Source organism: Dreissena polymorpha, chromosome 5 (assembly GCF_020536995.1).
Source record: "Dreissena polymorpha isolate Duluth1 chromosome 5, UMN_Dpol_1.0, whole genome shotgun sequence".
Lineage (NCBI taxonomy): Eukaryota > Metazoa > Mollusca > Bivalvia > Myida > Dreissenidae > Dreissena > Dreissena polymorpha.
Window position 1 is genome coordinate 76,930,616 of NC_068359.1, and position 14,651 is coordinate 76,945,266.

General features: G+C 35.5%; 1 protein-coding gene across 1 annotated transcript; it reads left to right on the plus strand.

Annotated features, from left to right (window-relative positions):
* The first annotated feature begins 383 nt into the window (after positions 1 to 383).
* LOC127832169 (uncharacterized) lies at positions 384 to 7,792 on the plus strand. The gene is made up of 5 exons (XM_052357467.1): positions 384 to 866; positions 1,439 to 1,635; positions 2,195 to 2,637; positions 2,805 to 3,928; positions 3,981 to 7,792. Exons 1-4 carry the CDS (start codon positions 846 to 848, stop codon positions 2,996 to 2,998), a joined length of 855 nt encoding a protein of 284 aa, XP_052213427.1. The 5' UTR covers positions 384 to 845; the 3' UTR covers positions 2,999 to 3,928; positions 3,981 to 7,792.
* Positions 7,793 to 14,651: the final 6,859 nt, after the last annotated feature.

Genomic DNA, 14,651 nt, shown 5'->3' on the forward strand with positions numbered 1-14,651 from the left:
CGAGTGAAACAAAATCGATATTCCACCGAATCCAACACGTTTTCTTTTAGTTTTATGCTTTTTTTACCGTTTATTTACATTGTAAAAGAGTTTAACTGAAGAATTTCCCTGGAATAATGACGTAATTTCGTCAACAAAATGACGTCATTTTGTCAACAAAATGACGTCATATAAATGTATTGAGGCACGACACGGGAGAAACTCCGAGAAAGGGTAACTTTTCAGCAAAAGGGAACAGATGTTAATTATTTTCTTGAAAAAGGGGCATAGAAGAAACAGAAAATTTGTTCATGTCATTTTAAGATCATTTTTTATTTCACTCGTGCGCCACTCGTGAAAATATATTTTCTATGATCACTCGTGAAATAACAAACGATCTTACACTGACATAAACACATATATTATCCTCTATTTCTTTATTTGTTACTGTACATTATCCAAAGACGCGCATGGCCAGTACCATGACACTTGTGTCGGCAAGAATAATGTTGTTACTTTATTAGTATTACCGATTGCACATGACTTTAGTTATCGCTGTTCAAACACAGTGCATGTCTGAAATACAAAAAACGACGTTCGGTCTTCTGCAGGGTCGAGGAGAAGCTCCGTGAGATCGATCCGGAAGTGTCGCTGCCCTACTGGGACTACACCATGGACTACTATCTGCCTCTTCCGTCAGACTCCGTCATATGGAGCTCGTGTTTTCTTGGCAACGGCGACGGCACGGTCCGCGAGGGTCCCTTTCGGAATATGTACGGCGGCTTTAACACGCTGATCGCCCGCGACATCGCGCGTAACGGAACTTGTCCGCCAAGATTGATCAACAGGACGATATTGCTAAGCTGATGGGTTTTTGCTATTTTGCGGTAGGTTTGCTTCACGTGATGTTATGCTTAAAATGTTTCGCACATTAATGAGTAAATATCCAAGTGACAGGGACTATAATCTGCAACAAAGCAAAACAAAACCATTCATCATGCATTGTAAAAATCCCATTTGAAATTTTATTTTAACTTTACAAATGTGTTTAAATATATTGACTTGTTGAGAGATTCTCGCATTATTTTCAATATGTCAAAAATCATTGATTTCCATCATATTCACAGAATCACAACCCGTAACGCCTCATAAACCCATTTATGCCTTGTGGACTCTCCCATCCTTCTAAATTGGACCAGTTTATTTCCAAAATTAGGGATGTCTAGTATATTTATTTCTATATTTAGAATGTTACTTACAGAAATTATTTGAAGCAAACAGCGCAGACCCTGATGAGACGCCGCATCATGCGGCGTCTCATCTGGGTCTACGCTCTTTGCCAAGGCCGTTTTTCTAGAAGCTAGGCATAAATGGGTTAATACAAATATCATCCTAATCTGCATTTTGGTTATTGGTAGTTTCAATCTTGATATTTATTTATATTGCCCTTTTGTTTCAGAACATAACGACCGGAAACACACCGATCTACTTCCAGCAGGTGAACAACCTGGAAGTGCTACACGATGGCGTACACGATTGGGTGGGCGGGGATATGGGCAACGTGGCCCAGGCGGCGTATGACCCCGTGTTCTTTATGCACCACGCCTTCATCGACTACATCTGGGAGCAGTTCCGGTGGCGGCAGTCGTCCTTGATGTAAGATGTTTACACACTTGAAATGAAAGTGTAAGAACGCTGGGATTTTTTAAACTGGTTATGTTTAAAATCAGAATTGTGTTAGTGTCGGTGTTTTACTAGCTTTTTAAAAATAATGTAAAAAATTAATACATATTTTGAGACTGCACGTTGGTGCTTCCGTTTATCTGAATGCGATAAGACTTTTGATCATCACTTTAGCTTTTAAAGATGTAAATATGGCATAAGATAGATTTTCATGTCTGACCAACTTGTCGAACACGATTTAGTACACGCAGAAAGAGAAAGTTTTCAAAATAAACTCCCGGTAATGTATAATGTATCGTCATGTTTTGTTAAATTTAATAAACAAAATTACGATTTTGTATAAGTATGCAATGCCAAAGTTGGAATAATAGTAGGAAGATAATGTCCTACAAGTTATTTGGTCGGATGCTAATTGAGAAATGCATGCGATTAACAAAATCGGACAGGACAATTGCTTCTGAGAAATATGCCAGTTCCTGCAATTTTCCTTGAAATATATACATATAAAACACTAATGACTTCCGGTTTCAAGGTGCCAAGTGAACGTCGAAAACGACTACCGAGAACAAGGTGACTACGCAGTCAACAACGCCCCTGGCCACGCCCCGTGGGAGGAGATGCACGGGTTCGAGTACCTGCAGAACCGCGACGGTCTGTGGCGCAACTGGACCACAGCCGTGTATGGCTACGAACCGGTGCCAAAGTGTCCCGAGTGCGGCAATTCCGACAACCTCTACTGCGACATGGACGTCGACCCCCGCCGACCGGATGGCGTCTGTGTGACGAAAACGAAGTTCTTTTGCGTCGACGCCCCGCTAACGGTCTTTGATAGAGATAAGCCGTTTGAAGATCCGCTGGGTGGCGGAGTCACTGTTATTCTGGGCACTATACACAAGGGGCTGCCAGGGGATAGACGTACCAGATTCATGTCACAGAAAGAGGGCCTCGCTATTCTTAGACAACAAGTTGGGCATGGTAGGTAAAATTTTTTTTTTTAAGTTTTCATTGTAGGTGCGACACTTTTGATTTAATAAATGGTTTATACCTTTCGTATCATGGTTGTTGGTTTGGGCGCGTTATGCAGTTTTAGAAGTGCATCGTTAATGTTACTAATGTCTAATTTTACACTACATATTTACCAGTTACTCCATTGCTGCAACCTATATTGCACGACGTACAGGCATCGCAAGCCTACAAAAAGACGCTCAACATAAACCTGCATGAGGAAGTCTATGTCGTTTCCAGTGCCGACCCCGAGGGGGCGCTCGTGAAGCACGAGGACATCGTCAGGGGACTGGTGACCACTGTTGCTACGATCCTTGCATGTATGCTATAAGCGAGGTCTATGAATTTCGTTTCTGCCGAGCAATACTTTTAATTGAATTGTATTGCTGAAGCGAATTTGGACGACAAGTAGATTGGCAGATTAAGATGTTTGTTATTGAAAAAATGTATACAAACATTATTTGCTTATGCAATTAAATAGTGTTTGTTTTTTAATTTGAAGATTTTATTATATTAATTTGTTTTGTTTAGAAGTAGAGTTAGGATACCATTTGTTTAATTTGTTGTACAAGTATATCGAACACATTGGCAACGGTCATGGGAACAATAGATAAGTCTGCATATTTTTAAGCTGCATAACTGCCATCTATATCCATTGCTATACATTTAAGTATGTTTGAACTCACAATTTCGGTCGTATCTACAATAAGTGAACTCTAATCCGAATACATGGAGAAGTAAATATTAAACATGGAAAACGTCTCATTATAAACACGACGTAACATATATACATGCCAGCATAGTATTGTTTATATACAAGTTCAGAAGCGTTTCACTCAACGTGAACTGCCGTATATTCAAACAGTTAGCATCATGATTGCGTTTGATGTATGGTACTATTCACTGCCAAACAATCGATATTCTTTTGATATATTTTACCTTATGAAACTTGTGCTGCACTGCCAGTGTATACATTATACATAAGTAATTACATATATATTGTATTATGTTTTTTTTTTTCAAATGTATACAAGTGTGTATATATTTTTGGTGCTTACGGTAACGGGAGCTTTTTATAAATGCACAAACTCAGATACGTCATGTAAACATATATCTCAGCGTGTGCAACATTAAAAGTGTGCAGTCAGATGCCAGAATACCATTCGATGTGAACAATTTTTGATATTGTATTGTGTCTATGTTGAGTATATCAAACACATTATCATGTGTGAACTGGCGAGTAGTAGGATTATATTTATGTGTTAAATATACGGACACGACAACAACGATAAATATACGGACACGACAACGAGGATAAATATACGGACACGACAACGAGGATAAATATACGGACACGACAACAACGATAAATATACGGACACGACAACGAGGATACATTTGCTAAATGTATTTCCATCAATAATGTATATGGGCCGTACTCTGTAAAAAGGAGGTTTAATGTATGTGCGTAAAGTGTCGTCATAGATTAGCCTGTGCAATCCACAAAAGCTTATCATGGACGACACTTTCCGCGTGTATGATATTATTCGTTTAAAGAAAGTCGCTTCTTACCAAAAAGCAACTTTTGGCGGAAAGTGTCGCCCCTAATTAGCCTGTTCGGACTGCACACTCTTTTGATATGTTCATTTTTGCGTGCATGACGTCCCGACACAGGGCTACTATTATTGCAAACGGAAGTCAAGTACAATTAATGCTTATTGTGTCATATTTACAACTGTTTCAGTTAGTGTGTGTTTATTCAACGGATAATGCCATATCTGTTAATCATGTCAAATTTTATAGCACCCTTTCTCAAGCTTGCAATATCAGTTATTTTTATTGATCAGAAATGCTTTGATTGTCTGTAGATATTTTTGTATTAAAATGTTTTAATTTGTTTCTTTTTAAGCGGTGTTAGGATACTCAAATCTAGAGAGTTAGTGTGCCTTTGTATTGTGACTATGCTGTTAAATGGACATTTCATTCACTGACTTCTATCTATAATCCATATGTTTTCACAGTGCATATGCTTGTATTACGTTTGAACTACTGTATTCGTTTGATACTACACTTAATAATGTATATCATATATAGGTCTGCTCAGTTGAAATTCATTTGAGAAGCTCATGTTATTAAAATACCATTTATTACAATCAGTTCACATTCAAACAATTGCGAACTTGCTGAGTGGTACCGAAAATATCACGTAACAAATGTTCTTATAATTCTGTTTCATTAAATCGACAATCCTACAAAAACCGCTTCTTTCTATCGACGCTATACATTTTATTATATTGTTCATTTACCTTCAATTTTTACACGTTTGCGCGTGTATTATTATGTTTTTCGTAAGGATCAATTGCGCAATAAATGTTAAGACTCTGCGATTTTCTTTGAATATCCCACAGATTATTAACTTCGAATTTTTAAAGCAAATCAAGCTGAGTGAACATAACAAATTTCATCATATTTTGAAATGTAGTTGTAGGTCGACTGTTAAACATTTTTACAAACACTATTAGTTGTGTTTGTAGTTTTTGCAGTTTTGATTGTTTACTTTCTTTCTTATAACTTGCATTAACTAAACATGTACACACGTCAAACTCAATGCTTACTGAATATTGGCGTTATTACAAAGGTTTCGTTAGCGTTTATAGAGATCGGAATCTACTTCTCGAACATTTCAACAATACACGGGTACTTGCAAAGTACATCGTTTGTATACTCAGTAACTGCAACATTAAAATAGCATCATAAACAATATCTATTTGATAACATTCATGACATTGCATTTTACCAGTGTTTTGAAAATCATGATAAACATTTTTGTTAGTTTTCACTGTTCCCTTCCCTATTCCATTTCTCCGTTGTTATCACTTACATACCGGTATGTGTAGATTCTACTAAACTGCGTTTTGTTCGTTCCTGTTCTTAATTGGCGCCAAATACAGCATCATATATAATTTATTGCTCTCTATTTTTAATACTAGATACATAATTGCTTTCGCATACTGTTCAATTTTAATGCTTGTCTTTGGTCAACCGACCATCTGCATGTGTACTATTTTGTATGTCCGCAAATGTCACCAACTTTCATCGTCTTTTCAGTGTTTTTTTTCTAATAACTTGTTGCCGTCATGTTTGTCTTGCAACCGTTTAGACACGTTTATAATGATACTCTTATGTTTAACATTTAGATTGTACGCGTATATGTAAATCCACAGTATAGCTAGTCTAATGTCCTCGTCTTATGAAATTTTACTGCATCACAGCTATTTTGTGCTCGACATGTCTAACACTGATCTATGAACTATCGTCCTATATTTATGCTTATTTATAAACCTACTATATTTTTTCCTCGCCTTAATAAAAGCCATGTTAACCTAAATATATGTTTTTCTTTATAACCCATGACGCTTTTTATGATAAGCTATTCATGTATCTCACGAAGTTATCTGTAATACATCTAAGTAAGTTCCATATCACGAACGATTACCTTTCTACAGCTAATGGCTTGACTTAACCCTTTATAGGATCTTTTTTTCTCATTACCGGCCTCTCTTAAAATTGACACATTGTCTGTCTATTTCTTTGCATTTACTGCTGTTTTATCGGTGAACCCAGCTTTTATTATGACGTTTTATATAACGTTTGACCTTTCTATTTCTTTTAAGTAGTTCGTCTGTTGAGCACTATCTATTATATAATATTTAGTCTTTCTCCTCGTTGAACTTGCTTATCTAATCGTTTGACAACTATTGACTATTGTACTGTATTGTATTGACTTTTTTTAACTAGCTACTCTATACCGCTTGTCATTTCTTCATTTGTTATAACCATATTTTCTATAACGTTTGCTTTTCAACTTATTAAATCTTTTTTTCAAATTACTTCTTTATAGTGTCTGATCGTTCGTCTCGCAACTTCGCACGAATTAATTATATTCTTGTTACAATTTCATTACGCCAAATGTCAATTCATTGTGTTAAGGTATATGTACAATCCAACAACACATGCATAGACAACTGTATTACTGACTTCATTTTCTAATTTTATAGATACAATTCAGCCCTGTTTTACTTTTAATTGCGTTTACCTTAATTAAACACATGTATTTATAAAATGTTCCATCACTAATCTCAAACAGGATATCATGAAACTTACTCCCTAATGTCACTGCCATGTTCATTGTTTTCTCTGTGTCACTGTTATAGATGTCAATAGAGTTTGTTTATATGATAGCACATGTGTTCAAATGATTTTTTAACAAAAGATTTATTTGTTAAACGCGTAATCATATTATCTACCAGGTATTTGTGAACGATGTTATCGTGTTATATTTTAGTTTGATCAATGGGTTATGATTACTTGTGCGTGTGCTATTTTATTTACCACGTACATGTAAATTGTAATCGTAATTTTGAAATGGGCGTTGCAAAAGAGAAATAAATAAATAATACAGAGTCAATTATTACCTAAATTCGCAAGTGTAAAATAAAATATGTGCGAAATAAAATTTAAATGTATGAAGTAGTATTGTGAATACTGAAGTTAAGTAAAAATGAGCTTCAAACGTTCTTCAAAGTAAATTTCCAATGTTGTCATGTTGAAATATGTGAGCAGAGTAGTATTTTCGTAAGACTTTTAATATGAGCTGGCTAAGTTGTCTTTTTATTACACAACGCATATTCCATTATGATGAAATAATATAATGTTAAATTTCATAGACGTACTTAAATTCGAATTTCTGATGAAAGCAAACAAAGTCCCTTTCATCATTAGCTGTTTAGTAAATGATTTATTGATCATATCTAGTTATTAATGAAAACAGCATTTAGTTTATCGATCAACGTTTTGGCCGAAACTTTTTGTATTAATTCCTTTCTATTATGTAATGCACTATACGTATGTTTGCCTTTAAAAAAAAATAAAACTGCCATCGGAGATGTCAGATTATTTACGCAATATCTAACTTTTACCCTTCTATGCAATGATGAACGTTGGGGACATAGTTATATGCTTTTATATGTCTGTGATTTTGGTTTTGTGGTAAAATGATCTGCTTTTACATGAAATGCATATAATGTAATCAAGAACTATATAACAAATAAATACAATAAAAGGTTTTGTGTGTTTGTATGAAGTCGATACATATCAGCAGGAAATGGTCCTTTCGGTTTTATAATATTTCAGTTTTTGAACTCAATCGAGATATTATCAACAACACACCAGAAAGCTGCGAAGCCCTTTGTCGGCTGTGTTTTTTAAATACTGGAATTATTACAAATTTGGTAACCATATTATGAGAAAATGGTTCTGCAAAAGTGTTTATATTATTAGGAACTAATATGGCTTCCATAGTGTTCATAACTAGAATTTAGATTTGATATCTATCCGATAAATATTCATATTTATATGAAACAAGGTGAATCTATTACATGCGCTAGTTACTGTATTAACGTCCAGTGACCGATCGCCCAACAGGAGACACCAATTAAACGCACTAAACCTTTGCCATTAGCCTATAACTAACGCTTAGTTTACATCAATATTTGATAAGAACAATTTTCTGCTATGGATGAGTAAACACTAGTTGATTTTAATGAAGTTATTTTCAACATTGAAGCATCGTTCTTGGACTTCTACTAAAAGCGCTACCAAGCCTTTCACAAAGTATCCCCTGTAGGTTTTGTGTATTAAACGCGTGTTTTCTTTCTTTTTTAACATTTACCAATCTCTTGCACGACGGTTACATTACTTCCACCTCTGTGTTGGGCTCAGAACGGACTATTGTTATGAAAGCGTCTCATTTATGTCATGATCATTCCAAGCGTTCATCATTAAGGTTACAGAATACTAAACAATCTCTTGCACGACGGTTACATTGCATTCACTGCATTAAAGAAAACCATCTCATACCATGATATCTTATATCAGTCTTAATCCATTATTATAAAATTGATATGGTTTTTTTATGTTAAGAAACCAACATGCATACACATGTCGAAGCAATTCCTAACATCACTCAAAAAATATGTTCAATTGTTTACATTTGTGAAGTGCGTGGAATGATTACATCTGCGTAAATGGGCAATAAATTAGTTCCAAAGAGTTGCATTAAAACTCGCAAGTTTTTGCACGATTTATCTACATTTAAAGTCATATATCTTAATTTAATGCATGCGATCTTAAATATCCAATCAAATATACATTGAATGCGTTTGTTCGGTTTTACCTATTTTATAGACAAAATGGCAAGCTGAGCATTTCGCAGAGTTGTATGTGAGAGCAAGGAACGACAACTCTGCGTGGAGATTGAACATTTACTACTACGGGTAGCTATCACGCCATTGCAGACCTTATCATGCATTATAACAAGATACTCGCGGATATTTACTGAGATTCAACACAATTTGAGCGGAGAAATCATGCAAACAAAAGTCTCAACCTTGAAAGGAACATCCGGTAACATGGCGAGAAGCTTGTTTGTTTTTTGTGTTAGCTAAATGAGATGTTTTAGTGGCTAACTCGGTGATTTAGGAATGGGATTTTTAACCTGAGAGGAACTTTAGGTACTAAAGCGTTCACGCTTACGTTTAGTTTCCTTTTAGTTACTGATATTGACTGTTATTATGTAAAAGTATTAAAAAATGCATGTACATTACAAGATTTAGTACAACAGGACATTGAAATACCGTTACTCCAATGTTGATCCGTAGACAACTCGTGTTTATCGAACTCGTGATTATCGGACTCTGCTAGCCAATTTTGTGAAGTATACTTCTCGCAAAAGACAGCATTCACCCAGTGTGATCCTTGTAGTATGACCAACACATCGACACCGATTCAAAATACTAAACAGAGTGACTTGTCGTCACCAGAATTTTTACTGGATTACAAAAAACATAAATTTAACGTATCTCCAGAACCCTGCGACACGAATACTCGAAACATAGCCATGGCAACGAATATATCCCTGGATCAGGACGCTATTCAGGCTATCGCCGCTGCGCTCAAAGACACTATACAAAGCAACATCGAAGTAATGCTTCAGTCATCAATTCAAACGATTGTCGAGGGCGTGATTTTCGGTTTTCAATCCAAAGTTAGTAAACTTGAAGAAGAAAACAGCAGCCTTAAATCCTCTAACGAAGTTCTTACAAAACGTGTTCGCGACCTTGAACTCCGTTCCGACGCAGCTGAGCAATACAGTAAGCGCAACTGTTTGCGGATTTCCGGATTACCAGAATCTGATAGTGAAAACACCGACGACTTGGTACTTGGAGTTTGCGAGGCCCTTCAAACCAATATAAACGTCGCCGACATCGATAGAAGCCACCGTCTAGGTAGACCAAAGCAAAAGAGCCCGAGAGATATTCTGGTGAAATTCGCAACGTACAGAGCCAGACAGAAACTTTACACTTAACGCACTAGTTTGAAGGACATTGGTGACAAGTTCAAGTGCATTTACGTCAATGAACAGCTTACATCTGTTTGAATCTCCTGTTCGAAGCTCGTTCGCTGGTCAAAGCAAGCAATCTCCTTGGGGCATTGTCGTCTGATGGAAACATTCTCATCAAAGCTAAACACGACGATGGCACTCCTACCTTGCGCATAGTTTCCCCACAGGACTTAGAGCCATATCGCTAGACAACGCTTTCTATTTTGGACAGTGTAGATAAACCAGTAAACACACGATATTTACTAATTCACATTCAAACGTTGTGTTTACAATTTGTATGTGCTTTGTATCAATAATCAGTGTGTCATTTTTTTTATTTGTTATTCCAACCATAACCAAGGAATCAACTGTAACTATTTTTATCCTGATTTCTTTTCAAGCACGCGTATTCAGCTCTCTCTTTTTTAAATTAATGTAGTGAACTGTTATACCTTCTCTTTACATTGTTATAAGCACTGCCAATTGTTGTAAATGTTAACAATGTAAAAAAAGCTGTTAACAAAAATGACCATTACTCAAGACCGGGATAACTTTCTTGGACATACCTCTTTACTTAACCATGGTTGGATTTGTGTGTTATCTTAATTGTGTATAATGTGTTTTCCTTTCAGGTCATTTTCCATCTCTGATTTAAATTTGAGTCTCTTAAGTCAGGTCAAACCATAACGTCGTCTCTCACGCCCGTCTAGGTCCACGCGCACATGCACACCTCTTACACATCTACATGGACCAACACCAACATACACATTCTGCCACGCACGCTCACACATACACACGCACGCATACACGCATACATAGGCACACTATTAAATTGCTTCACCGGTATTTCAATCCAACTTGACTGACATGGCCTTTTGGCAACTGCCTTGTATTTGAACGCATAATCACAAACTTTAAACACAACCCCATTCCTAATAGCCACTCATTCTTACTTTAATCGAGACATGCCTCTTTGCTTCTTTCATCCTTCTTCCTGTCTTCTGTTCCTATCCCTCTTCACTATACTTCTTGGAGCACATCATGGAGTCTGCTATAATTTGGAATTCGTATCCAAACTGCCGATGGTTCCGGTACTGTTTCTCGTGCCTAGCGTCAATTCATTTTTCAGCCCAGGAATAATAAGATGACTAGCAAGTGTTGCGTCTACACGAGAATCATACGATTCAAATACCAATGGCGTCTTGTAATCTCTTTCTTATGCATCATGGTCCTCTTTCAAGTGGAGAAGTATTCTATCCTACATCATCTACAAACCATCACGGTTGCCAGACCATTAACACCGTATACCAATTCAAATATCGTAATCTCAGAAATTCACAGATCTAATATCGAGCCGACATGCGTGTTACTAAAACTCCTGATTTCGTCATTCGTGTGTTATGTCGCCTACATGTTCCTTTTTATCTTACTATGTGGTGACATCCACCCAAATCCCGGTCCTATTTCCAGACAGAACCTAAAAATAGATACAAATCTGTTATCTGAGACAACCAATCAGCGGTGCTGAAACCACAATTAGAAGGTAAATGCCGCGACTTCATTGGTCATCTCTTAACTATAGAGTTAAGAGACTTTGAACTCCGGTTCAAAGTCTTAAACTGCGGTTAAGAGGCGCGGTATGCACATTAATTATTTAACAGTTAATTATATAGTTATATAGTTAAGGAACATTGAACCCGATATATAAGTATATAGTTAAGGAACATTGAACCCGAGTTCAAAGTGCCGTTTGCACATTAATTCCTTAAACCCGAGTTCTCTTAACTGTAGGGTTAAGAGACTTTGAACTGCGGTTCAAAGTCTTAAACTGCGGTTTAAAGTCTCAAACTGCCTATCAAAGTCTTAAACTGAGGTTAAGACGCGCGGAATTTACATTAATTATTTAACTGTTAACTATAGGGTTAAGAGACGTTGAACCCGAGTTCAAAGTGCCGTTTGCACATTTATTTCTTAAACCCGAGTTCAAGAGTTTGAACCGCGATTCATAGTGTGTCTAAAGATAAATACAAATCTCTTATCTACATAATTCAGAGACAACCATTCAGCGGAGCTTACACCACAATTAGAAGGCAAATGTCAAGATTTCATTGGTCGTTTATTAACTATATAGTTAAGAGACTTTGAAGCGCAGTTCAAAGTCTTGAACCCGGGTTTAAGAAATTAATGTGCAAAAGGGTTCAAAGTCTCTTAACTATATAGTTAACTGTTAAACCAAAATATCACAAAACAAGAAAAACAAGCATTGCATACGTTACTAAATGATTCCAGTATAACAATAAGGCCTGCAGACAATGGTTCTTGAATAGTGATAACAGACGCAAATGAATATGTAGAAAAACTCAGGAATGAACTTAATGACAGCACATCATATGAAAAAACTAATGGGAATGGACTTGAAAATGCAAACAAAAAGGTGAAGCAACTAGCAAATAAACTATTTAAAAATGGCATTATCTCAAAGAACTTACAACAACACTTGATACCCAAATAACCATCAAGAGGGAAACTCAAAGGAAATCCAAAAATACATAAAAAAGGCAACCCGTATAGAACAATCGTAAATGGCATTGGAACAAGTACTGAAAGAATGGCAGAGGTAGCAGAAAAGGAACTAGAAACCTATGTTATAAAAACACCAAGCTATATAAGAGACACCACAGCATTTTTAAACGCTATAGAGAGGGAAATAACTACACAATTGCCAGAAGGAATTATCTTATACTGTTTTGATGTTGTCAAGTTATACCCATCGATTCCAAAGAAAGAGGGCATAGAGGCGTGTAAACAAGCTTTAAATGAACGCTGTACTAAGACCATCAACACTGAAGCGGTGATTGAAATGATTGAAACTGTTTTAGAAAATAATGTGATCGAATTTTGTGGACAAGAATACAGACAAAAAGAGGGAGTAGCTATTGGATCAAAACTTGGGAGAAATTTTGCCTGTTGTTACATGAGAAAATGGGATGAACACTAATCTGAATACAATAAACAACCAATATTCTATAAACGTTTCATAGATGATGGGTTTGGACTATGGACACATGGAATTGACGAACTCCTGAAATTGTTCGACTATACGAACAAAATACATGAAAACATCAAAGTAGAATTAAGATGGAACACAACACAGATAGACTTCTTAGACACAAAAATTCAACTAGAAGATAATAAAATAACAACTGATTTATACTCAAAGCCAACCGATAAGCATTAATATGTCCAATATGACTCAGACCATCCAACAAATGTGAAGAAATCAATACCTTATGGATTAGGAATACGTTTAAAAAGAATATGTTCTGACGAAAACAAATACAGACATCGCAAAAAAAGAACTAAAACAGAATCTACAGAAAAGAGGATATCCAAATAAATTTGTTAACCATAAATTATCCCGAGTTGATAATTTAAATAGGAAAGACTTACTAAAGAAGAAAGAAACAAATAAAACAGCCAACAAGAGAGTACCACTAGCTATAACTTATTCTAACAACCTTCCAAATATCCACTCAATAATTCGAAAACATACCGACAAACTATATAAATAAGACAGAATGAAAAATATATTCCCAGACGTACCAATAGTTGCATATAGACGAGATAGGAATATCGGTGACATTTTAGTTCATGGAAAAACAAATAAAGAGATAAACAAACGTTCTCAACTAATACCACAATCGTGTAAGACTAATTGTATAGTCTGTAAAATGTTGAAAAAAGGTTTTCATAACAACCCGAAAAGTGAAATTCCAAACGAAGCAATAAAACAGAACTGTAACATTTATAACTTGGTGTATGGTATATTTTGTATTAAATGCCAAAAGATGGTATACGTTGGAGAGACAAGCAGATCATTAAAGGAACGTGCCAAAGAACACGAGGCTGACGTGCAGCTACAAAGAAATAAACCAATCTCAGAACATTTCAATGGTGCGGGCCACAGAGTGCAGGATATGGGTGTATCAGTGTTAACACAAATAAGAGACCGTTCCCATTATTACAGACTTATTAAAGAATTGGAATTCATAAAAAAAGTTTCAAACGAAATCACCAAATGGACTAAATACACAAAATCAACTCGATGTCCTGCTACGGGAAATTATCTTGTAAAAAATATATGTGAAAAACATTTTATATTAATCATCAACATAAATGAATGTAAAAATAATAGTACTTTATGTAATTTATTTTGTCCATAATGTGTATATGATATATAGAATAGCAAGTATGTATGATTATTGAATCAAATATCATTATAATATTTTACATAGATATGGATTGAAATAATTAGTCATTAAATAAGTTTACCCTATTTTATTTATGATAATAAGTTTAGGTAGATTATAATTACATATGACGATGATTGTTTTATTGTAAAATATCAATTTCTTAAATATATAAAGCACACATTTAACATAAGATTAAGACACAATATGTAAATGTTTAACGTCATTTCATTTTTGGCGAATTTTTGGCGCCATTTTATATAACGCCATTTAGACGTCATCATGTACAACGT